This window comes from Plecotus auritus (assembly GCF_963455305.1).
Source record: "Plecotus auritus genome assembly, chromosome: 9".
Classification (NCBI taxonomy): Eukaryota; Metazoa; Chordata; class Mammalia; order Chiroptera; family Vespertilionidae; genus Plecotus; species Plecotus auritus.
Window position 1 is genome coordinate 21354641 of NC_137783.1, and position 27568 is coordinate 21382208.

The 27568-nt window shown below is 38.8% G+C and overlaps 1 protein-coding gene across 3 annotated transcripts in view; it reads left to right on the forward strand.

Moving 5' to 3' along the window:
* Positions 1 to 27568, forward strand: part of HPSE2 (heparanase 2 (inactive)) — a gene marked incomplete at its 5' end in the record, with an annotated part of 566398 nt that overhangs the window by 396685 nt on the left and 142145 nt on the right. For all 3 annotated transcript variants that reach the window (XM_080641826.1, XM_080641827.1, XM_080641828.1), the window contains one exon: positions 23134 to 23227. In XM_080641826.1, coding sequence (XP_080497952.1) covers positions 23134 to 23227 — 94 coding nt within the window. The remainder of the gene's footprint in view (positions 1 to 23133; positions 23228 to 27568) is intronic.

The following is a 27568-nucleotide window of genomic DNA, read 5'->3' on the forward strand; positions in this document are numbered from 1 at the left end:
AATTGAATACACTTGTGTGATTTCAATAGCAGCTAAATATTTTCTCTTAAGAAGTTTAGAAGTGGTTGGGGGGGGGCAATGGGATGCTAAGGACACATATGTAATACCTTAATCAATAAAGAAAAAAAAGTTTAGAAATGACTTGTCTTTTGATGACAAATTGAGATTGAGCCCAGCTTCTGTCACAGGAGAAAGGACTGAATGTTCTGAGTGAATCATTTACCCTGGCAGACTTTTGTTCTCCTAAGAAAGCTGGCAGCTTTCTTCTCTCTGATAAGAAATGGTCAAGCACTCTTATCCCAGTTCCCAAATTTATGGCAGTGGGAACTGGAGGTCATGATAAAATTATATTACCACATCTACAACCACCATCATTACCACCACAGCCACCTTTTTTGAAAGTCATAGTTAGGCTCCTTTCAAAGGAACGAAATCTCAGCGAGTTCAAGAAAGCAAAAAACAAAACAAAACAAAACAAAAAAAGTATGTTGTTAGAAATTATGGAGGATGGTTTTGAGCATGTGCAGGATGTAATTTCATTATTGTCTAGAGTTACATGGCTGTTTCTGGGATCAGGAAGTTTGTTAAACAGAATATATTGTTGTTAGATGGCAGTGTAACTGTGGTTTTTGCTGGTATTTGGTGTGGAGGTGGGTAGCTGTTTCCTACCATTTTCCCCCTTTTTTCTCTCTTCCCACTTCATTTCATATAAATAAAAGGATACAAAGCTAAGGGTAACGAAGAACCACCATCCACAAACACTTAAGTTCTACACTTGGCCTATAGAAATCAAGGAATTCATATTTTCTATAATTTTAAAAAATTTGTTTACATTGTGTGTAATTAGTAGAGTTTTTTCAGTGCTTGTTCAACTTTTACATAAGATGCTTTAATGTGAATCACATGAAAAATGTGGTTGAACATTATGAGCCCTTTAACATTTGCATGTCCTGTTCTGTGTGATTAGATTTGTAAATTTGGTGTAAATTTGGGCAGAGGGAGTTGGAAAATGCCCTTCCTTTTTGGATACTTGGTATGTATGCCCTGAGTGAAGGGATGGTGATTTCCCTGTGGCATAGGAGACATTTTTATTTCACGAAGAGCTGATTTTTGCCATAAGGAGAGCAGAAAGCCTTTTTTCCAGACAGGGAAAAAGTGGTAGCATAACCAGCAGTACCAATCTTTCAGTGCTTAAGAAAACCAGCCTAGTGAGTAGGCAGACCAAGGGCTGGTAGGACTCAAAATCCATGAAAGACTTCCAGGTCCTAAGAGATTTCCCAGATCCTTAACTACTTACCACAGGAGCCAAAATCACTGCAAGTTCTTTGGATTTAAGGTACTTTTTAAGGGCATCAATTTTTTTACAATTTAGATAAAAATGATTGATTTTCTTAGAAAAATGCATGTGTATATGCAGAATACACACACACACACACACACACACACACACACAATTTTACATAAGAGTTCAAGGTTTTCATGGGTCCACTAGAGCCCATCCATGGACCTAAGTCCCTATGTTAAGAATTAGGTTTGAGCATTGCTTCCTCCTGCCCTCATACCGCACTAACTCCTATGCCCCCAAGTCCTCCTTTAAAATGCCTTTGAAGTAGATTATATAAAGACCCAAAATTTTTAATGTAAATTAAATTATTCTTGTGTAACAAGAGACAGGGGTTGTGGGTAACAGGAGAAGGAAGTCTTTCTTAGGCTCCCCTCCATTACTGCCCTCAAAGTTTTATATATGATTGGTGTTCATTAAATCACTGTAGAGAGAAATGGAAATGACACACAGAAGACATATGACTAACTGAAGACACTTTATCATATTTTATTTTTCTCAGAATGATATTTGCCAGAGCTTTTGTGTAAGAGAAAAAAGTGAAATGTTTGTATGATCCATACAGTTTTTATGAATTCCTCCTTCATAGATTCATGGAATATTGTCGACTGGCATATTCTTCCCAGCACTTCTGGCAACATCTATAAGGACAAGCATTTTTACTACAATTGTACTAACATTTTTTTTAAAATATATTTTATTGATTTTTTTACGGAGAGGAAGGGAGAGGGATAGAGAGTTAGAAACATCGACGAGAGAGAAACATCGATCAGCTGCCTCACGCACGTCCCCCACTGGGGATGTGCCCGCAACCAAAATACATGCCCTTGACCGGAATCGAACCCGGGACCCTTCCGTCCGCAGGCCGACGCTCTATCCACTGAGCCACATCGGCCGGGGCTGTACTAAAATTTTTAATAAACAGAAAATAATCCACACCTTATATATCAGATATTTAGTGAACAGATTGCAAAAAGCTGCTGATTATTCAAGCACAGCATCATTTTCTGGAATCTATTCAATTAACAATTGCTTTCTGCTCACTTGCTTCTGTGTTCAACTTCAGCTTTTCAAAAGTAACATCATGTGTGAGTTTAGCAGATCCAGAGGAAAATCATCTTGACTCTATACCCATCTCATCACTCTCTCTCCTCTCGGTGCTATCTCTACCTCCATTTACTCCAATTATAATCACTTGCTGCCTCCTGGGGACCCTCAAGTCACATGGTTGCTATCGCTTGCCTCCTTTGCTCTCTGCCCAAGTCATACACATTATTGAAGCTATAAATATTTATTGAATACTCCTGTATGCTAACATTTTTAAAGAAAATATAGTTGATATTAGCATTTATTTATTTAAATTCTATTCAATTAAGTTCCTGTTGATTATAATAAAGACCATTGTATGTCTGACCTACTTATTCTCTCCTAGAATGTCAATAATCAGCTAACTGAGGTCTCCCTGCTTCTTATATCACTTCCCAGTCCCTTCTCATCACTATCACCAGTTATTTTTCTAAAACATGCATCTGATTATATCAATCTCCTGTTTAAAAACAGTGATTCATTCAGTGGCGATTTATTGAACCCCTACTATGTGCCAGGCATATAGAAGACACTAGGAATACATGAAGAACAAGGTAGTCATAAGGACTTGCTGTCATGGTGATTACATTCTAAAAATAACTTCCCATTTTTCCCTTTACACATTAGAACAACATGTAAGACTTATCATAAGCTGGATAGCACTTATTATTCCACTTTTATCCTTGTTTATTCCTCTATCTCCCTCACCCCTGGGCATGATGTGCTCCCATTGAGGCAATGGTCATTTTTCGACAGCATGCACTTTCAGGCTAGTGCTATTTCTTCTCCCTGGAATGCATTTCTTTCCCTTCACTGACTTGAAAAATCTTGCTTCTTCTTTAAGTTGAGCTCCCATGTCAAACTTTCAACTTCTTTACTAAATCTTTCTTAACTAGCCTCCTTACTTTAGCATAGTATCTATTGAATGGGAATTTCCTTCCTCTTTCCCTTCCCTTTCTTGCTCTTTGAAACCAGAGTTCTTAAGCACTAAATTTAAAAAATTACAAGAAAAGTAAAAGTAGTAGTGGTGGATGAAGAATTGCAAAATCCCCCCTAGTCGGTGTGGCTCAGTGGTTGAGTGTCGACCTATGAACCAGGAGGTCATGGTTCGATTCCTTGTCAGAGCATATGCCCGGGTTTCGGGCTCAATCCTCCATCCCCAGTGTGGGGCATGCAGGAGGCAGCTGATCGATGATTATCTCTCATGTTGATGTTTCTATTTCTTTCTCTCCCTCCCTTCCTCTCTGAAATCAATAAAAAAAATATATTTTTAAAAAATTTGCAAAATCCATTAGCAAATTGAATACAACATTATAATTCAACTAGGGGTTATTATTTGAAGATTGTTTATTTTCAGTAAATTGACAAAACACTGGTGATATCCTATATAATAAAAGCCTAATATGCAAATTGACCGAATGGCAGAATGACTGGTCAGCGGGAGTCAGGGCCGGTGAGTGGGCGGTACCAGTCCAGCCAAGGTGGTTGCCAGTAGACAGAGGGAGGGGAAAGCAATGAGTGGGCAGCGGCGACTGGTGGCAGTGGAGGGGTGATCTGGGGGCGGGCTCGCTGGCCAGCGCCATCCCAGATCAGCCTGCCAGTCGCCTCCCACAGAGGGAGGCCAGACTGTGGCTTAGCCCGCAGGGAGTGGGCCTAAGCTGTCAGTCTAACATCCCTTGAGGGCTCCCAGACTTCAAGAGGGCACAGGCCAGGCTGAGGGACTCCCCCACCCCCTGAGTGCATGAATTTTTGTGCACCAGGCCTCTAGTGTAGGGATAATATCCCTAATAGACAAGGTCCCAGCATCCAAGGAATTTACAATGTAGCACAGAAGATACAGTTCTTTACATAAAACTACAGTGAGGAATACAAGACAGTAGATAATGGGTGCTATTTTTGAGGCATAGGTCAAGCGAAGGCACTTCATGAGACCATTTGACTTGCTATCTCCAAGCAAGAAGTTAATGACCCCATTTTATAGGTGGGTAAGTAAGGCCCAAGGGGTTACATGGCTTGCTCAAAGTCACATAATTAAATAGTAGCAAAAGAGACTGGAACCCAGGATTTTTCTTGTGCAGAACTCTGTCCTACAATACTATCAGGCAACCCATCAGCAAATCCAGTTAGTTTTACCTTCAAAATATATCCAGATTCCAAATACTTCTAACCACTTCCACTACTGCCATCAAAATTCAAAACAATTTTTATTTCTTCCCCAGACTTTAGCAATGTCCTCCTAACTGATCTCCTTGCTCCCTCCTACAGCCTATTTTTAATGAACAACTAGACTGATCCTATCATTCCTTTGCTCAAAATCCTTCAATATCTCTTTATCTGATTTAAAATAAGAACCTAAGCCCTTAAATTGGCCTATGAGGCCCTACATTGACTCTGACTTTATCTCCTGCTACCACCCTGGTGCCTCCTGTCCAACTCTACTTCCAGCCTGTTTGCTGTTTCTTGGACATGACCCTTGCATTGGCTTTTCCCTTTGCCTAGAATATTCTTCCTCCAGAAATCTGCATGACTTTCATTTCTTTTAGGACCCTGCTCTAATGTCACCTAATCAAAGTGATATTTCATGGTCACCTTTTGTAAAAGAGTGATTTCCCTCAGCCTTAAAACCCCTTCATCCTGCTTTATTTTTTTTTTCTTCATAGCATTTTCCCCCAATCTGACACATTTATTAGTTTACTTTTATTTTTTCTCCCACGTCTAGAATATAAGGTCTAGAGGCATTATCAGTCTTATTCACTGCTGTATTCCCAGTAACTAAAATGACACCTGGTACATAATAGGTACTCAATAATGAATTGTTGAGTGAGAGGACAAGAGAAATATTGGTAAAGACTAGAAGGCCTAATCAGACAGGTTTCCATTATACCTGGAACATGCCTTATGTTTTCATGATTGTTGAAATGTGTAACCCTCACACTTCTGCCATTGAACCTATTTGAGTTTGTGACCCATATTAAATCTCACTTCCTCTTTAAATTTTAAGTGTTCTAAGGAACATTAATTCTATAGCATGTGAACAGTTGGTTCTTGTAATAATCAGGGTTCCCCAAAGAAACAGAACCAATAAGAACTGTATATGTACAGAAAATAGATATATTATAAGGAATTGGTTCATGTGGTTGTGGAGACTGGAATGTCCCAATCTGCCATGTGATCCAGCAGGCTCAAAACCCAGGAGAGACAATGGTACAGATGAAGTCCAAAGGCATCTGCTGGACTGCCTCCTGTCCTGTCTCACTCGGGAAGGCCAGTCTTTTTGTTTTATTCATGCTTTCAACTGATTGGTTTGAGGCCCACCCGCATTATGGAGGGCAGTCTGCTTACTCAGAGTTCACAGATTTAAATATTTATCTCATCTAAAAATACGCTCCAAAAAATTAACCATCATAGTCTCTGAAAAAATAAACTCATTATTAGCCCGGCTGGTGTGGCTCAGTGGTTGAGCATCAACCCATGAGCCAGGAGGTCACCTGTTTGATTCCTGGTCAGGGAACATGCCCAAGTTGTGGGCTCGATCCCTGATAAAGGGCGTGCAGAAGGCAGCTGATGGGTGTTTCTCTCTCACTGATGTTTCTCTCTCTCTAATCCTTTCCCTTTCTCTCTTAATCATTTTTAAAAACACTTTTAAAATGACTCCATTATTAAAATAAATTTGTGAAACCCTTGATTGATTAGTGTTTGTTCACTCTGGTTTTCTCAAAGAGTTAGATGTACTATCAATTTCCAGGGTGTGTACCCTTTGGGACTAGTGTTCCGTGCACATGGCTTTGGGAAATCCTGGACCAGCGATTTTCAACCTTTTTCATCTCATGGCACACATAAACTAATTACTAAAATTCAGTGGCACACCAAAAAATATATTTTTACTGATCTGACCAAAAAATAGGTATAGCTTTGATTCATTTACAGCCGACAGCAATTGTTGTGTTGGCTGTTGTCATTTTTTAATTTGACAATCTAAGGGGAAAAAGTCAGTGCCCCTGACTGAATAGTCAGGTATTACATGTTTTAAAAATTCTTTCCATACACCAGTGTGCCTCTTGTGGCAACTGGTTAAAAATTGCTATGCTAGACCAAAAGGTCATTAAGATTCTTTCCATTTCTAAAAGGTCAAAATCCTAACTGACTTGCCCAAGGGTACATGGCTACATTCATTACATTAGAACTTAAACTGAAACTCAGTTTTCTTACATATCCATTGTATCAAGTTATTTATTGCAGCATTGTAATAGCAAAAGATTGAAAACAACCTACTAGTTTATTAAGAAGGAATCTTACCTAATAATAGACAAACATGTAAATTGACCGTACCTCCACTACGCCACCAGCCAATCAGGAGTGATATGCAAATTAACCAAACAAAGATGGAGGTTAATTTGCATACACAAGCTCTGAGTGAGGCGGGGGGCGCCCCACCCCCAGTCTCTCAGGGCCTCTAGCCAGCGTGGGAAGGTGGGGCCGGAGCGGAAAGAGGCAGCTCCCAAAGTGGAAAGAGGCAGCTCTGGGGCCTGAGCGGAAAGGGGCTGGGCCAGGGTGGAAAGGCCGTGCCAGCAGCCAGGGAAAGGAGAGCCCATTGTAGCACGAATCTTCGTACATCCGGCTTCTAGTTGGTTAAATAAAATTCATGGTATATGCACATAAAATACTATGCAGTTTAAAAAGAAAAGAGGAAGCTCTTCGTGTACTAATATGATATAATCTCCAAAATATATTATTTAGGTGAAAAAAAGAAAGTCAAGAACAACGTGTATAGTATGTTACCTTTTATGTAGAAATGTGTGTTGAGGGGGGAATATATGCTTTGCTTATATGTGCTTAAAGTCATGGATACCTTTTTTTGCCTCCAAGGAGTAGAATAGAGTCACTATGACATAGAGGTTGGAGGAAGACTTTCCATCAGATACCGTTTGTTTCTTTTGATTCCTGAACCTTGTGAGCCTATTACCTATTCAAAAACAAAATTTAAAGAAATAAGAAGTTACCTAAGGTAATTCTAATGAATCAGTGAGTTGGAAAACACTAGACTATATGTTGTTCTCCTAGACCAGAATCCTGTGAAACGTTATTGGTCCAAGTTCTGTCCCATGTTCTTCCAGTGACTTCCCTTATGCATCCTTTGAAAGAGATAATCATGCCCTTCTTCTTCTCCTGCCTCTCCTACTTCTCAGCCCTAATATAGGCTTGTGATTCCAAGGGGGGCACCAGTTATGGTTATTCTGTGTCTGTCAAGCTTAATACCTGCGAGGAAAGCTGTGTCAGGGCAGGAGGGGCCAAGGGATGGCTAGCAGCCCAGATTCAAAATAGATATCCTGAGATGAGCCCTGGCCTGTGGTGCCAATTTAGCGTACTCCCTCCTTGCATTTCACTTCTCTCCTCTAGAAAATTGGAATAATTTACTTGTATCAGGGAGGTTTTAGGGCTCACATGAGATTATAGATGAAAATGTGCTTGGCAAATGCAATGGGTTCCATATATGTGGGAGAGAGGGATTTGTTGTTGGAAAGTAAATTGGTCCAGGTGCATCCACTAAATATGACAATGAAGCAGCATTGTTCCTGGTGGTTGCACCATCATTTGCTCATAAAGGAAGCAGGAGTGACCATATGTTCTCCAAGCTCTGGAACCTCACCCCGAGTGTGTAAGGGAGATTATGGGGAAGCTGACATCCAGAGACACAGTCAGGAATTACCTCCCATGTTCAAATGGGTCACTTGGCAGCCCTTTGCCCAGGTCTTTCCTGTGGCCAAGAGCAGTTATGGTGTGTGAAGAATGCCTTTTAAAAGCTGCCTTTTTATTTGGAGTTGAAATAATTTCAGAAGTAGAACATGGAATTATTTTCAGAGACATTGGAAAGAGGCCAGGAATGAGTTGCATGACCTTGGATCAATGATTTCACCTCTTGGGGTCTCAGTTTCCAAGTCTATAAATGAGAAGGTCCTTAGGACCACTTCTAAAGTAAGAAAACTACCCGGCACAACTGGAAAAAGGAAAACAGAAACCCCAGGCATTTGTGCAATTCTGCATTCAAACTGTCGTCAAATTTAGACAATAATTTTGCAGTGAGAACTACTCCAGGATCAGCTCTCTTGTTCATTAACACATGACCACTTCCTCCTCATGTGCACTTCAGTTTGATCTGCCTTACCAGCAGCATTTCCTCTCTTCATTCAGACAAATAAATAACCAGCCTAGTAGCCAAGAATGAAATTAGTAGCAGGTGGAACAGCTTAGTTTTAATGATGCTGCAACCAAATTTTAATTGAATAAAGATTCATAACTTTCCTGTTCTTATCCCATTAATGCTTCACAAGTACTCAATGAAGTCAGCCACACCTAGCTCCCAGGGAGAAAAATGCTAACACTCTTGGCATCTATTGTCAGTTCTCCTTTTCACCTCCAGAACCAGACCCATTTCCCTACAAAAATTTAGTTTCATTTAAGCCTGAGTTTTGTTTGTTTTATCTTTTAAAGTTTTTTGCTAGTAAATTTGTTTAGAGGAGAATCTTTACTCTTCCTGAGGTGAAAGGGTGATTGAAAAGCACCATCCATAGGACCTGTTACTTAAGAGGTCAGAAATGGCCGCAGAAAGAATTACATGAAAACATTAATGCATCCAGCTCATAATTAATAAGTGTTAATGTTTTAAGTTTTGCTTATGATATTTTATATAAAACAAAACATCATTGATATAAAATTGAAGTCTACCTGTCCTTCCACCTAGCCCCATTATTTTTCAGAGATAACCATTTATATAATTTTAGATTGCATACTTCCAGTCCATATTTATTTTTATATTTTTACTAAAGCCATGAGAATCTATAAACTAGCTATTGAGTTGCTTTGTATGCTTTAAAAATTTACATAAATTACATAATTGAAAATTATATAAAATTATATGGATTTATAGCATTCATATTCTACAAAATGCTTTACTCAACATGTTTCTAAGATCTACATACTAGTATATATTGTTACATATAAATTTATTTCATTTATTTTTCTGCTATATAGTATAATGAAAAACATTTCTTCTTTTTTCTTAGAGTTTTAAAGGGTTTTTTAAATACTCAAGTCTAATCCCATCTGGAATATATTTTTGTTTATGGATGTGAATTAGAAATCTGATTTTATAATTTTCTTCATATAGTTCCTGCACATTTGGATAGATTTATTCCCAAGAATCTTATAGGTTTGCTAAATGTCATATGTTTAATACAGTTTCTAACTAGGTGTTTTTAGTATTTGGGAACACTACAGATTTTATATGTTCATCTTTTAAGTAATTACCATGATACATTTTTCTCACCAGTTCCAAAATTGTGCTATAGTTATTTTAGCTTTTCTATAGATCATTATATTGCTTGCAAAAAATGATAAATTCATTTCTTTCTAATAGTTATGTGTCTTCAAAAAATTTTTAGTTTTGAACTAGTTAGGATCTTTAGTACATGCTAAGGGTGATGGAAGTCATCCTTGTCTATTCTTGACTTGAATGGGAGTGACAATTTTCACCATAAGGTATGATGTTTTCTCTCGGTTATTGGTAGATAAGCCCTTATCAGGTTAAGAATATCTTATCTTCATGGTTTGTTAAAGAGTTGTTTTATTATTTTTTAAAGTAATGGAAAGTATCAAATTTTACCTAACTTTCTTCTGTATCTATTGAAATGATCATGTGTTTGTTTTTTTTCCCTTTAATACTAAGATAGTATATTACACAGACTTTTTAATATTGAACAAACCTTCCATTTATGGCTGAATCCTATCTAGACTGGATATTTTTAATACATTTCTGGATGATATTTGCTAACATTTTATTTTAAGATTTTCGTTTTTGTATTTATAGGTGAGATAATTCTATAATTTTGTTTTCTTGTACTATACGGCCTTTAGAATTGTCATTCTATTATCATTATAAAATGATTTAAGCAGTTTTCCTTCTTTGTTCTTTGCAGCAGTGTATTCAATATAGATATTATTTATTAAACTTGTTTGTAGAGAGTTTCTGGTCTGGTCATGATGGAGAAGTTTGCTTTTTAATTAGTTTTATTTTTATTTTTATTGATTTCAGAGAGGAAGGTAGAGGGAGAGAGAGATAGAAACATCAATGATGAGAGAGAATCACTGATTGGCTGCCTCCTGCATAGCCCCCACTGGAGACCCAGCCTGCAACCCAGGCATGTGCCCTTGACCAGAATCGAACCCAGGAACCTTCAGTCCGCAGGCCAACACTCTATCCACTGAGCCAAACCGGCTATGGCATGATGGAGAAGTTTTATTGGACTGACCCTCCTACCAAAAACAACTTTAAAAGCTGACCAAATAATGAAGTAACCTTTCTAAGGCACTGGGGTATAACCAACAAAGGGTGACTTGAGGAGCTAAGATCCTTGAAAGAAGGGAAATTTAGGAAGTGAATCACATATTAACATCATTCCTAGATTTTTTTTCCTAAGGACATTTTCTAGACTATAGTGTAGGGGAAGAGTTTAAGCAGAAATAGCATTCTTATTGGACTAGGGTGACAGAGTCAGAATTTGAGGTTGCCAAAGTGGCTAGTATAAAGGGTAAAATCCTAGAGAAAAGCAAACACAGAGGAGTCCAAAAGTATGAATGCAACTTTCCCACAAGTCATTGGCCAACACCTCAGCTTCATGCACAAGTGATGAGACCTCTAGAAACGAAGCAGAAAAAAGCAGCCAAGAGGCTAAAGTGCAATAAAAGGTTCACATCCAGAATATATAAAATATTCCTGCTAGTAAATAAGAAAAGACAGGGAATTGTATCTTAGGGACAAAAGACACGAAGATGTGCTTCACAAAACGCCCTCTTTCATGTATGGAGCAGCCCTCTGAGATTTGTGATGTAAATTGTAGCTTGCAGTTCCCACCCTTGAGGTCTTTGCTTAATTCAGGTTCTCTTGATTCTATTCACTTACCATTCTGATTTTGAGTCCCTATTTATTTCTATTATTTGGAGCTTTTTTTTCATTTCAAGTTTACCTAAAATTCTTTATTTTATCTGTGCAGCATTTCTACATATTTAAGATTGGATTGGGGTATTCCTAGCATCCACTTAGTCATGTGAGTTTACTTAAGTCCAAAGTCCATTTTCATGAAGACAGTTTAGATTAGAGTGGGTGATATGACCCTGTATTGTTTCTGGATTCATGACTTTATATTACTATAAATCATTGTGTGCACAGTAGATTAGGAGTTCACAGAGCAGGAAGCTATTTAGACTAGGAAGAGTGAAATAGAGGGATCTATTAACCTTTAGTTTGTCATAAATGGATTTCCCCTTCTAAAAATTTTTAGACATTTTTATATTTTCCTGGGGCCAAAATTGGTCCTCCTAACTGGCACCAAGAGTTGGTAAGGACTGAATTAATATAATCAGAGCTACCTGATATTTCCAGAATATATTTCCTCAGAGATCACAGAAGTATCACAGATAAATTTAAAGGATCTTTCTGAATGAGAACAGAGCAATTTTGCTTTCATCTTTCACTACAGGACATTTAGTCAGAGTGTATGTGTGTGTGTGTACCAATTTTGGCCCCAGGAAAATATAAAAATGTCTAAAAATTTTTAGAAGGGGAAATCCATTTATGACAAACTAAAGGTTAATAGATTCATGATTTAAGCCTCAAGGGCTGTGGGAGGTTTATATAACTATTGGAAACCAATGTTGGAAGGTCAAGTGTACATTTAGCACCTTCTTTTCTGTTGAACTTATTTTGAGCACTTGCTCTTTGTCACTAGGGACCAGGTGGGTTTTAGTTTGTTTTGTGTAAGCCAAGGATCTAATAATGTGTAATAATTCAATGATTCTCAAAGTTTGGATCTACTTTACTTACAAATCATATTACCTGAGATACTAATTAAAAATATAGATTCAAGGGCCCAGCTGGTGTGGCTCAGTGGTTGAGTGTTGACCTATAAACCTGAAGGTCACGGTTCAATTCCTAGTCAGGGCACATGCCCAGGTTTTGGGCTCGATCCCCCCTGGGCATGCAGGGGGCAGCCAATCAATGATTCTCTTTCATCATTAATGTTTCTCTCTCTCTCTCCCTCTCCCTCTTCCTTACTCTCTGAAATCAATGAAAATCTTTTTTAAAAAATGTAGATTCAAGGACTCTACCCAGGGCCAGGGAACCTATATATAATGTACTTTCTAATGGTGCTTTGTATGCTAAGGTGTGAAATCTTTATAGATAAATACCAGAGATAGATATATTAACCCTACCAGTGGTGGTTGTATATCAACTGTGGGAAATCTTGCAGATGATGCTTAATTCCGAGGATAGCGCTTTTTTTCCCCTAGCTGTAGAGAATTTTGATTGTTTAGTGTGGCAGGTACTAGCAATCTATGGCCCACAGGCCAAATCCAGCCCATCATGTGTTTTTGTGTGTCCAGCAAACCTTACAGAATGTTATCTGTGTTTGTAAATGGTTGAAAAAAGTAAAAAGAATGGTACTTTATAATGTGAAAATTCTACGAAATGCAAATTTTAGTGTCCATAAATAAAGATTTATTGGAACATAACTGTGCTTATCAATATACTAGTGGCCCAGTGCATGAATTCATGCACATTGGAAGGAAATTAATTAGAAGGAATATTTTAATATTGTTATTCGCCCTTTCTCTATAATAGAAGTGTCAGTCAAATTCACGATCAACAATGACAGATCGAAACGCACGCATGCGATTGGTACCAGTGAGAGCTTTATATATATCGTGCACGCACACGTCAACTTAGCCTTTTATAGATATAGAATAAACTTGCTTAATTAGACCTGCTTTCTGATTTAGCTAAACTTTTTCCGACCAGTGAAGCACCCCAACTTCTCTTTCAGGTAATTGTCAGCAACACAGCAGTAAATATCAACATGAAGCAGATTATTATTGTAGATCATGCAGGGAGAACAAAGGGTAAAATATTTAACTGTAGCTGTGTTTGACTATATTCTGCGTAGTGAGAAAACCTGAAGTCATTTTCAGGTTGCACCATTTCTTACTTCTTTTCAGTTGGGTCAAGTTTCTAAACTTTCTAAATCTCCATTTTCTGGTTAATGAAAAGAAAATAGGATTCTACCGAGTCTCCTATCTACCTACTCTAGGACTTCTGTGAGGATTAAATGAGATGAGGCATGGGAAGACGCTTCACAGACATTTGGTTAATGTGTAAAATGTTTCACCTGTGTTCCTGGGCTGAAGAAACTCCAAGGAGGCTAGTCACTAGGGAGAGAAAGCCGGGCATTGCTATGTGACGTCATTACCAGGAGCCCACAGCGACCATTTCCAGGCTGGGCTGGGCTGTGGGCTGCATTTTGTGCCATGGGTCTTGTCAGTGTTGGCTGCGATTTGGTGGGGGGTCACTCCAGGGTGGTGGCGGGACCTGTGTCCCACCTGGGGGAAGCTGAGTGTTGGTTTGTTGGCACCAGGTCCATGGTGCCGGCCAGTGCATGTCATGGCAGCTCCTGTGTTGAGCGTCTGCCTCCTGGTGGTCAGTGTGCATCATAGCAACCAGTCAGATAGTCGGACACTTAGCATATTAACCTTTTATATATATAGATTGTCTATGGCTGTTTTTATATTACAATAGCAGAGTTAAGAAGGCTCAACAGAGACCACATAGCCTCCCTTCCCCACCCCCACCCCCATCCACTCAGGCCTAAACCTTTGCAGAACCCTGGGCAAGGCAATAGGCCTTTACCTTAGTGCAGGTCTATGACTCTCCCCATAACCCCAAGGCTCTTTCCACTTCTTTACCTCCCCCTCACACACAACACTACCCACAAACACACACACACACACACACACATTCTGACTAAATGTCCTGTAGTGAAAGACGAAAGCAAAATTGCTCTGTTCTCATTCAGAAAGATCCTTTAAATTTATCTGTGATACTTCTGTGATCTCTGAGGAAATATATTCTGGAAATATCAGGTAGCTCTGATTATATTAATTCAGTCCTTACCAACTCTTGGTGCCAGTTAGGAGGACCAATTTTGGCCCCAGGAAAATATAAAAATGTCTAAAAATTTTTAGAAGGGGAAATCCATTTATGACAAACTAAAGGTTAATAGATTCACGATTTAACCTCAAACTATATTGTATCAAATAAAACATTTGATCTGACAAAAGAAAAGAGAATTTTTAAACTTGATAAAAATGGCACCAATAGGATAAATACTATGAAAACTATGCCTAGACATATCTTCAAACTGCAGAAAACCAAAGAAAAATAGAAAACCTTGAAAGAAGTCCAGGGGAAAACAACACTTTACCTATAGGGGACAAGGATATGAAGTACCATCATGCACCACCTAACAGGGATATGTTCTGAGACATGTGTCATTAGGCGATTTCATAATTATGTGAACATCACAGAGTGCACTTACACAAACCTACATGGCATAGCCCACTACACACCTAAGTTATATGGCACATCCTATTGCTCCTAGGCTACAGGTCAACACAGCATGTTACTGTACAAAACCACACAAGATTAAATCAAGCACAAGAGAAAATGATGCCATCAAGAGACTCAGTAAAATCCCTGGCCAGTTAGCTTAGTTGGTTGAAGAGTTGTCTCCATACACCGAGGTTGCAGGTTTGATTCCCAGTCAGGGCACATACAAGAAGCAACCAATTAAAGCATAAATGAGTGGAACAACAAATCTATGTCTGTCTGTCTGTCTCTCTCACTCCCTTCCTCTCTCTCAAATCAAATTTTTTAAAAAGAGAGAGAGACTTAGTAAACATGAGATGTGAGAGACTACTGCCAGAGTAACATAGCATACTGTTTTACAGAAAACTTCTTTTAATAAGTAGAAAGAATATACTCTAAAATAATAAAATAGAATAGCAAATGCATAGATCAGTAACATAGTCATTTATTATCATTAAGTATTATGTACTGTACATAATGTGCTATACTTTCAGAAGACTGGTAGAGCAATAGGTTTGTTTATATCAGCATCACCACAAACAGGTGAGTGCCATAATGTGCTATAACTTTACAACTTGCTACAGTGTCACTAAATGATAGGAATTTTTCAGCTCCGTTAGTAATCTTATGTGACTACTATCAATATGCATTCCATTGACCAAAATGTCATTATGTGGAGGATGACTGTATTTATTCATATTTTGGTCCTTTTCTGAGAATCATAATGGAACCAGAAAGTATCCCTTGACATTACTAACAGGGGTAGATTTATTTTTTGGACATTTGCCTCATTTTGGAACCTGGATACTCTAGCTAGGTGGTAAGGGGTTAGGGGCTGGTTGTATCAGGAAGCATTGTTCTGTAAGCATTTCTGGTAAATTGCCAGAAGAGCTCTCAGAAACAAAAAAGGTGTGTGTGTGAGGCGAATGTGGGGGCATGCAAGAGGCAACCGATTAATGATGTTTGATCATTGATGTTTCTATCTCTCTCTCCCTCTCCGTTCCTCTCTGAAATCAATAAAACATATATTTAAAAAAAAAAAAGGGTTTGTGTGTGTGGGGGGGGAGGGGGGGTGGGGCTGGAGGAACTTGATTCTCTAAGTTTCTGGGAGTTTGTTGTGATTTATTTTATCATTCTAAATAAATATTTACTTTTGTACCTAATTTTGTGTTTTGTACTTTTGATTCCTTTTTCTTAAAGAGGGTCCCACAATTTATTTAAGTTTCAGCCCCAAAACACATGGATCCACTCCTGCCCCCACTTTAGGTACCATCACCTGGTACTACTTTGTGGTTCCCCCCTCAGAGCCCATTCCAGTGGCTGGAGCTGCAGATGGCTTTCCACCCCTGTCCTTCTGTGCTTCCTGTAGAGCTCTCCTCAGCACTGCAAGGATCAAGGAAGGGCCAGCTATTTACGCCTCTGCCAAAAGACAGTGTTTCTCCACATACACTGATAGGGTTCATGAGGAAGAACAACCTGGACTCAGGACCAAAAGTATGCGAGGCATTAGGAGAGAGAAAAGATCAAGAAAATGTGGCCCTTAGAACAGCCCTTAAGCTTCAAGGCCAACCTTTTTGGCTCATTGTGGGTTGGATTATACAAGCAGTCATGATTTCATTAAATGTGTTTTTTTTTTTTTAACTTATTGATTTGAGAAAGAAACATCAATTTGTTGTTCCACTTATTTATGCATTCATTGGTTAATTCTTGTATGTGTCCTGACTGAGGATTGAGCCCACAGCAATGGTGTATCAGGACAATGCTCTAACCAACTGAGCTAGCTACCTGGCCAGGGCCTCATTTAATGCCTTTTTTGAGCACCCATTATGTGCCTGTGAGATTGCCCACAACACTGACCTTTATTTGCACCATTTTTCAATGATAACATCTTTCAGAGTACCAACTTTTAGAAGTTCTTGAACCACAACCCTTTAATCAGCTGTGTGGATTTTACAGGAACTGGTTTAAGAAAGTCAAAGAAACATCTATATTCTGTATGATCTTTTTTTTTTTTTGTAACAGTGTTCATTTTATATAAGATTTACTTGCCCAAAGTAGTTCTGAAACAAGAGAGGAGGGTTGACCCATTGCACAGAAGATCAAGAATAATGGAGCCTCAGAAAGAAAACCTAATGGCAAGTGTGAAGAATGTACTCAGCAGGAAACCAGAGTGAGGGCCTTTGGAGGAGGGGCAAATACAATTTATAAAGCTTTAGAGAGACTCAAGTCAGCCTCTCCAGTGTTTGGCTTCAAGTGTCAGAATAGGTTTTATAGGTCAACAGGGTTGTTCTAATGATTATCCAAGCTTTCCCCCTTCAATGGGGAAGGCCCCAGTCTTATGGAATTACCTGCCCAGTCAGCAGGCTGGGTGTTAGAATTCGGAGTAGACTGCCCCTCCTCCCTAAAAGCAGCAGGCGGCAAAATAGGTCCGGAAATTCCTGAGCATTGAGAAGCCAGCACTAATGCAATTACCTGAAATAAAAGAAGGGGTCAGATAGTAAGGGGCAAAGGTTTTTCCTTTTAAAGTAAAGAGCCAGGTAAACAAAACCAGCTGCTACTGGAGCCAAGGAACTCTCCTTATTAAATTTTTTAAGAGGCTAATGGATATAAGTGGCTAATTGTAGTACAATGCTGAAGACTGAATCTAGGGTCCTGGAGAAGGGGGAAGGGGAACCAGGGTTAAAACCTGGCTAGCAGAGACAGAAAGGAGATGAGACCTGCCTCTGGTAGAGGCTCCCTAAATAAACAGAATGGAATTAGAGGAAGAGGAAGATGATTTGATGCTGGGAGTCTCTAATGTTTCTGTCAGTATCCCAATGAGATGGGCTTGGGAGTCTAGTCGGGGACAGTTTTAAGTTTATATGCTCATAGAATAGCATCTGGAATAAGTTTTTTAAAATAACTAATTACGGGAAATTTTATGTGTTTACTATGAAAAACTATGAAAGGGTATACAGCGAAGTATTAACAGTGGATCTATCTAGGTGTTGGGCTTATCAGTGATTTTTCATTATTATATTTTAATGTTGTTTGTGTGTATTTTTGAAATTGTGTATAATGAACCTTATTTCTTTTGCAATAAACAAATACAGGGCAAACTTTAAATGAGATGAAAGGTATTAAGCTGGAAATAAAATTTAAAACTGAGGGCAAGAGAGTTGGTAAGTGGTTCCATTTACTTTGTATATTCTGCCATCTTTGCTACCTCCCTAGATGTGTGCTTGATGTGAACTGCTAATCTACAGGCCAGCAGAAGAAGGGGGATGGTTGCTGGTATTGAGCGAGACAGACTATTTGTCCACACAGAAAGGTTTCAACCTCATTGCATTTGGAATGCAGAGAGGTTGTTACCGTAAAGTCTCTCTTGGCTTCAACTTTAGTAGAACAGCTCAGTCACTATGGAGGGAACCTAAGAGATGCTGAAATTTCAAGATGGCTTGGAGGAGGGGTATGACTTGCCTGAAAGTATCAGTCTTAGTATTTCTAGAACCAACCATTTTGCCAGGATTTATGTAGAAAATGTCAAAGTACCTCTAATTGATGGATTTCCTTTCTCTCTCCCTTCTTTTCTTCCCTCTATTCTTCCTTTCCTCTCTGATTTATTTAGTCTTCTGACACCTTTGTAGCCATTACTAAATTAATTAATTCTTGTAGAGAGCCTGATTGGTAGCTAAGAGTTATATTTATCATCATAGTGAGAAAAGCAGAGAAAACAGAGAGTTGTCCCCAGCACTGGTCAGTCAGTTGGAATTCAGTTCTACTTTTACCTAGTCTTATTGAGAAATCACCATCTTCATCATTTTAATAATTAACTCTTACCAAATTGTTACCATGGGCTATCCCACCTCCTTCATATCAAATATAAATGATATCCTGGGCCCATTACTACAGGCAGCCACTCTCAGAGAACCAAAAGCTCTGTAACAGGCAGGGATTTTTAAATAACCAATGATTATTGACATTGAATGCTTTGTTAGCAGTTTCTGAGGGGTTAAGTACAACAAGCTAAATATTCAAGAGTTCCCCAGAAAAAGGGTTTAGGTATTTATCAGATTCATACATATGGTTAAATTATCCCCTCCTAAAAGTGATATTAAATTCTGGGGGACCAAAGTTCCTGTTTCCACAGTACAATATAAATGTGGGTTTAAGTTTGCAAATAAAAGTTGCTGAAACTTCTTAGCATACTATGGGGCTTCCTCTGACATCCAAATGTGAATTTGATTCAGACTGAGGTTATTAAAAAGACACCATGTTGGTCAGGTTGGGGACGGAAGGGATTCTTAGCAGGGTCAAAGGTAGAGGCAATGCCCAGGGTCATATTTGAGAAGCACTTTAGAGGGTGACTTACATCTCTGTTAACTTATTTTGTTCTCTTGAAGAGCTCATCTACATCCATGGCTCCATTTATTACCTATAAACTGAAAAAGACACCCAGGTTATCATCACCTGTCATAACTCTTCTCTGTACCTCCTCTTTATTTCTCCAACTACCTGTTGCATATTCCCTCTTTGATATTCTCTGCATCCTTGATATTTCAAACAGAATTGTTCATCTCCTTTGACAAACCTTAAACCTAGTCTGACTGGCCTGCATGTCCTTGGCAACAGTATTCTCCAAAATATTCTCTCTCATAAGTTTATGGTCATCACTGGCTCCCTTCCTCTTTTTCTTTTACTCCACAGAAGTTTTATTTTATTAGTTCTTCCTTTACAGGCTCTTACTTTTACATCTTTCCATGAACCCCCTTACTTAGACCCAGATCCCTTCTTACCTGCACTATTGAGATAAGATAACCTTGTCACATGCATTTCCTGCTTGCAGCTCTCCCCTGCTCCAATATAATTCACAGCCCCAGAAAAGCCTGAGACCAACTGAGAATGATTGAATCCAGCTTGTTAGGTTAAATGTGGGGCCAACAACAGGCTCTAAAAAGCTTAAGTCAACGTTTTTATGGGAATTCTCCCACTACATGTTAAATGGAGGAGGAATTGGACTATTTCTTGGGTCTAAGAAAATAGCTATTGAGTGAACAATAACAGGAAGCAAATTTTAGACACATGTTAGAAGAGCCTTTCATGGATTCAAGCTGTAGTATGGTGGAACAGTACTCATAGTATCTGAAAGTGGATTCCCTGTCCTACATAATCACTTTTCAGGGATGATGTAGCAAGCTAACATGCTTTATACCACATGACCATAATGGTCTTTTCAAGCTCCATAGTTTTACAACATAATCACAACCCTCTCCATCCCTCCCTCTGCCTCCCACCTACTGGGATTGTCTGTTCTTGCTGCTCCATACTTCCCCCATTCCAAATCCTACAGTGAATGAACATGCTCTCCTTCCCTAGACGGATGCTCCCCTGCTCACCCCATCCCATGGTGTTACAGTCTAGCTTACTGCCACCTTGGGCTCTTAAGTAACCTGGAGGCTAGATTTGCATATTGAGTTCCTTTTATGTGCTAGATTCTGTGCCCAGCATTTTGATTTCTGATTTCATTGATACAGTAGCCCTGTAAAAATACTATAGTTTCTTGTTAAATCAATTTTAAAGAAGGGGAAACACAATAATCATATAAGTAGTAAGTTGCAAAGCTGGGATTGAACTAAGGTTTTCTAACTCCAAGTTCTGTGTACTTGAGAAAAGAAACAAAAGGAAGGAGGGGAAGAGTGAAGAGCCCCTCAGCCCTGGTCCATGGGTTGTGTGGGATAGGAGGGTGTACATTGAAAAAGTACATCTGGCATTTTTTATCTCAGTAAGTATTTAACTGTACGTGTTGCCAGCAACATTTATAAACTTTGATGTTTAAAATAGATACTGGAGCTAACAAAGAGAAAAAAGGAAACTATAATATATTTGATTAAAACATAAAAGAACATTTATTACAGTGCATTTTTATCATATCCCTAGTCATCATGTAAAATAGCAACAACTATTCATGTTCTTCAGTATGTGTTAACATTACATGAATTATTTTTTAATTTCTTTATTGATTAAGTTATTACATATGTGTCCTTATCCCCCATTTACCCCCCCCCCACTCATGCCCTCACCCCCCTGTTCTCTGTGTCCATTGGTTAGGCCTATATGCATGCATACAAGTCTTTTGGTTGATCTCTCCCCCTTATCCCTCCCCCTCATCTTCCCTCTGAGGTTTGATGGTCTGATCGATGTTTCTCTGTCTCTGGATCTGTTTTTGTTCATCAGTTTATGTTGTTCATTATATTCCATAAATGAGTGAGATTGTGTGATATTTATCTTTCTCTGACTGGCTTATTTCACTTAGCATAATGCTCTCCAGTTCCATCCATGCTGTTGCAAATGTTATATGCTGTTTAATTTAAAAAAATATCAGGGGTGCTAATAGTGAAGTACTAATAGGAGGTAATGGACATGCCTAGCACTCTGTGTTGCACATAATAAATGTTTATTGCACCTGAGTCTAGCATCTGTACCAGGAATGAGGTGAAAGGTCATGTCATTGTTTTGCTTTTATTCCCTAAAATAAGTAACCACAAAAATTTTCAAAAGCATGTACCCTGTGATACAATTCTATTTTTAGAATTCTATAACTCACACTAATTTAATCAGTCCCATATTGTTTATGACCCCATCTTTGTGAGCTGAAAATTAGAGAAATTAGAAAAAAAACAACAAAAAACCTAAGAGTTGTTGAGTTCCTACTGTGTGCAGACACTTTAGGTTTATGTACTTAATCTTTAGTTAATACTGAGAAGTAGATATGTTACCGCTCTTTTAAGAATAAGAAAACTAAGGCCGATAGAGGCCAACTGTCTTATGCAATATCACTTAGATAGGAAATACCTGATTTGGAATCTGAACTTGGATATCTCTGGCTCCCAAAACCATACTCTTTCCAACATGCCAATGTTGGATTGTGTGGAAGTGTCTGAGGTAGTGAGGGGGCTGAATGGGTGGAGTTCATCTCCCACCTTCACTTCAACCAGAGCACCTGCTTTATAATTAAAAAAGAATTAACCATTCTACTACATCATACATTGGTATGGGAATTTATAATTAAAAAAGAATTTTCACATAGTTCAATAACGTGTACTGATAGGTTGATGTCTTATTAAAAACGAAATAGTCTATCATTAGCCATCAGCCAAGAAGACCCGAGTGGGTTGGAAAAGGCACCCGAGAGTCATTAAGCATTGATTTAAATGGATTTAATTTGGAATTTTTCAAAGATAGGGGTGGGGAGATTTGAGATAATGAAAGTCACTTAATCCTGGGCCAGTCTCAGCTTCGACTTTTAATAAGAATTCACAAAGAGCATACTCACAAAGCTGGCAACTGTTGGAGTCAAATGTTCACAGTGTAGTATCAGCACAACTTGATGTTTCACTGAAGCTACCTAACAAAACCTGGACATACCCATGAGTGCCTTCTCACTATTTTAGGAGAGGGCTCCTGGACTTTAATCTACCTGACTCATTTGTTTGTTTATTCATTCATTCACTATTCATTTACTTTGAAGATGGTAAGATAAGGTTGACCACAAGATATTTTGCCCAGGGAGGTGAACTGGAGATGAAACCTTGAAGACTCACTCACTACACTAAATCACATTATTGTGATTGGTGTTTGTTTTCTTATTTTAAGTGTGGAAACCTATAAAAATGTTTGAGTATTCTTTCAAACCTCTCACATACTTTTATTACTTTAAGAGGTATGGGTAGGGATGATATGGAATGAGTGTTAAATTACATTCCCTGGGGGGGGGGGGGGGGGCGCGGGCAAATGTAACCTTTTCTCCATTACCCTTTTCTCCATTTCTCCATTCTCCATTGGTTTATGGATTCCTGTCTATTTCTATAGAGTAAGCAATGAAGTTTTGTGTGATAAAGGTTGAAAAAAAAAATCACAATATTAGCCCACAAATGGAGATGAAAGGAGACTAGACTTTGGGTGGTAAACACACAATACAATATACAGATGATGTATTATAGAATGCTACACTCGAAACCTATCAAATTTTATTAACCAATGACACCCCAATGAATTTAATACAATTTAAAAAGAAGAAAAAGTAAAAAGTATGTTATTTATTTGAAAGGTATCCAGGATCAAACTTTTTAGGATATAAGAATCCAAGTGAACCCTGGATGGTTTCTTCAGGCAATAGACACCTCTGACTAGAGAAGTGTATGTAGTCTTCTGCTCAAGATTTTATCTGATTCTTATTTTATTTTTATTCCAGTTGCTACATTGATGGCCGAGTTGTCAAGGTGATGGACTTCCTGAAAACTCGCCTGTTAGATACACTCTCTGACCAGATTAGGAAAATTCAGAAAGTGAGTAAAAGTCCCCTGGGAAGAAGAGGAGTCAGTTTGGGGATGAGGCAAGGAAAAGGTCAATGGGGCCCAGCTGAATGGCAGCACTGTGGGAACCAGGGTAGAAAAATAGTCCAGGTTTGCCTGGTCCAGAGCTCCTCCTCACAGTTGACGATTGTTTATTGTTTTTCAAATGGAGAAGGGTTTAAATGTGATATCCCAAGGTTCAATAACAAATATTTTGTAATAGTTTGCTTCTAAATTGTGAGTTTCTTAAGGATAGGTTTATTTTATTTTTTAAATGCAGGGGTTTATTTGGGGTTAGGTAAAGAAGAGGATTATTACATTTATTAAGTGAAATTTTGATCTGGGGAACTGGCAATTTTGAGCCATATTTATACTATTTCTAAATGTCTTAAAACCAGCCAAGTAACATCTTACTTTTGTAGATATGTGAGGAAAGCCATATTATATTCAGCAATTGCATGTAGGTCCTATTAACAAGACACCTTATTTGATTAATAGTTCTCAAACTTGAGTACAGTCAAATCACCAGAACTTGCTCAGGAAGTTATTCTGACTTAGGATGTGTGGAGTGGATCCCAGACATCTCTATATTTAATAGTCTCCCTTTAAGTGATTTTACCCAATGCAGATCAGATTTTGAAATACACTGGATTAGTTAATTCTGAACCATGGAGATCTTATGTCTACAATTTCCATCTGTCTCTACAAAATGGTGATTTCACATCTTTTGTTGCTTAGTCAGGTCCTTTTCCAGGGAATGGGGACCTTTTGAACACTTAACTATCTCTTGATCAGATTAAACAAATCTTTGCAGAATAATAGCAACAGATAGGCCCCTATTAATATAGGACGAATAAATAAGTGAATGTGCAAGTGAATGAAATGGTTCATGTATAAAATTACATGAACTAAAATAAAATCCTATGTAGAACAATTATAGAAAAGTACTTTTGATTCACTAAAGTGGAAGTCTGTACCCTTCTTTGCATTCATACCAATGTCATACATAGAATTACAAATATCCTTTTGAGTCCCCTAGTTATCAAAGGCTGGGAAGCCTCAGGACTTCTGGACTTTTGCACCCAAGTCTGATCTGTCTGTGGATCAGGTGCATTGGCCAGCACTTATCTGTCACTGCCTTCTATTAGGCCAGTGGTCGGCAAACTGCGGCTCACGAGCCACATGCGGTTCTTTGGCCTCTTGAGTGTGGCTCTTCCACAAAATACCACGGCCTGGGTGAGTCTATTTTGAAGAAGTGGCGTTAGAAGAAGTTTAAGTTTAAAAAATTTGGCTCTCAAAAGAAATTTCAATCGTTGTACTGTTGATATTTGGCTCTGTTGACTAATGAGTTTGCCGACCACTGTACTAGGCAAAGCCTAGGAGAAATAAATGACTTGAAATATCTCTGTCAGTGTTTGACATTCATTTAGTTTTCATATTTGAAATTTTTAATATTTGCTGAGCACTTAGCAAGTACCAAGCAAAGTACCAGGTGCTGGAATACAAAATGGAATAAGACATGGTATCTACCCTTGAGGAACTCACACTTCTAAGGTTTAATACTTACTTTAAGCAGGTTTAGAAACATATTACTTAATATGTACAATGTCAACCTATTCTTTTTTTTTTTTAAGGATTTCACCCCCCCACCAGGGTGACCTTTCCTCCCCTAGCAGATTGCAGGTCATGTGGTTTAGACCCCCTCACCTTTCATGTCGATGATTATGACCTCCTCTGACCTTTGCTCCTCTGGCTTTTGCTTTGGCCCTGCTGAAGACATGGTTGGATTTTTTCCATGGTGGGACGGTGGGAGATGGGACATTGGAAACCCAAGAGGAGAACCTGCATCACAAATAAACTTTGACACACCACAATCTCTAGTGCATAGATCCTTGGAATTCTTTCCTTGCAATCCTGTGGAAGAGCCTAATTTCCACCAACAACATTTGTATTTGCTCAAGTCAAAATATAAATGGAAAGCCCCACATGAATCTGACCCCTGGAGCTTTGAACATAAAAACTCAGCTGATAGTACAATGTCAACCTATTGAATACTACGGTTTTCTAAGCATATTGTGCTTATGTGGAGGGGGAAATTTTATCTTATTTATTTCTTTGTTCTTCCATTCAATAGATATTTATTGAGTGCTTACTCTGTTCCAGGCACTATTCCAAGTGTTTGTATTACAGCAGTGTGCAAGATAGATAACTCCCTATATTTTTTACTTTTTGGTTTTGACCTGATCACAGTGGAAGTAAAATGATTCAGTGGTATCATGGTATTGACCGTGAAGGTTTTAGCTGTGCCCATATAATTTTTAAAGTAGACGAAAAGCTCTAAGTCAGAACTAAGACAAAGGTGTTGGGATTAGGTTCTTTCCTTTCTCCTCACAACCCGTTACTCTCCACCACTGCATGCTCCTTAACCATCATGGAATGTTCAAAGACTGAAATTAATAAGCTAAGCTCACCTCCTGATTTGTGAAGGCAAGGCCAGAGAAACTTAAGGAAAAAGGCGCAAACTGCACATTTGAGATTCAGACCTTTGAAAACATGTCTGATGGACTTGGATGGGGAGGACAAAGTACAGTGTCAGAGAGAAATAGTGGAGCCTCTAAGAGAGATGACCTACATGCAGAAGAGATGGCTTGTCTTTGCTGCACGATGCCTGAAGCTTCCACTGGAAGACTCAAAGGCTCTCAACTAGAAGCATCAGAAGGGCTTGTTGATTCCTGAGTGTGGCAGTTAGTTGACGCCAGCTGCTGGCCAGCACCTTTGTGGGACTCATCACAGGAATACCTTCATATGAACTCTTGATGTAGCCTGGGCTTCCTCCCAAGGTTCTAAAGTCCGATAGATGCCCAAGAGAGAGCCAGCTGGAAATGGTATCACCTTTTCTAATCTACCCTGAGAAGTTACTAAGACTGATGGAAATTCAAGGGCAAAGGAAATAAACCCCTCTTGATGGGGGAGTGGCAAGATTCTGGAAGAGCATCTAGGACCAGAAATATTTTTGCAATTATTTTTTGAAAATACTGTCAGCCAAAGTTCCATCCTCCCTGTTTCATTTAGTAGCCTTCAGTCATTTCCCTCATTAGTTTTCTTCTTCCTACTCTCTCTTACAAAACTCCTGCTAGATATTGCCTTAAATGGGTATCTGCTGGGGGTGTGACTGGATCGCAGATTCTCTGAGACTCAACTCACAGGACAGACTCTTCATTGGCTCCAATGTTAGGGCCTTCAGGACGAGAGTCTCTCAGCACAGCCCAGGATGTGCTAGATACTGGCCTGCCCTGGGGAGATGAGAGCTGGGAGAAGATCAGAAAAGGGTCACCAAGCTTTGCCGGTTGAAATGTTGCTTTTCAGTTCCTGAAGTCCCCCGTGGGTAGGAAGGGGTATGGGAAATTAGAGTCCAAAATGAAGACCGGGGCAGAGTGGCCAACTTCTTTCTTGTAAGCCCCAAAACCAGTTCTTCGGAGATGAGCCAAGTAGGATTTTAATATATATATACCCGAAGCCCTCACCCAAAAGCTATAAATGATATCTTTGTGTGTTTTTTTCTGTACTTAGGGAACTTCAGGGAAGTCCTAATAACACCTCCCCCCACGCTGCTATCCCCAGGCCCACAGTGATAGAAAAGGGCATATTTCTGACTAAAACACGAAGTGGAATTGGTAAGGTAAATCATTGGCGAGGCTGTTTGAATAAGAGATAAGATACAGGATTTGAAGTCTGGTGGCTTGGGTTGGAGCTTAGGCTTAGTTGTGTGACATCGGGACATTAACTTAATTTCTCTGATTCTGTTTCTTTAAGAGCACTATCTTCCTTCCCTCTCAGGAAGGTTAGGAAGGTCATGTGAAGTCCTGTTCTGTTAATTGCTATTGAAACTTAGTTCTTAATGCTATTACTATTGTGGTTTTAGTTACTGTAGTTATTTTTAATAATTTATGTAACTGGAGAAGCTTCATGCTACCTTTATCCTCAACTTGTTTTTTGTTTTGCTTTTTTCCCTCTTTCCTCTTTCTTTGAACCCTGGAGAATATGATAGGTGATATTTTTGGCACCTGAAAGACAGTAACTCAGTTGCTAAAAACAGCTGTGGTTTCCAAATTTAGACACCACTTATAAGAATTGTCAGTTTTCTGAGCAGTGGGTGAATTGTTGTGATATGAACATCTGTATGATACTTTTGAAAGCTAAACAGAGACAGTGTTTGGACACCAACTTCTTTGGATGATCCCCACTCTCTCTCCCTTCCATTAGAATGAGGATAATCATCTATCCGTACTTTGGGAGATGCGTCAAGGGAAAAGGGTTGAGAATCTAACAATACAG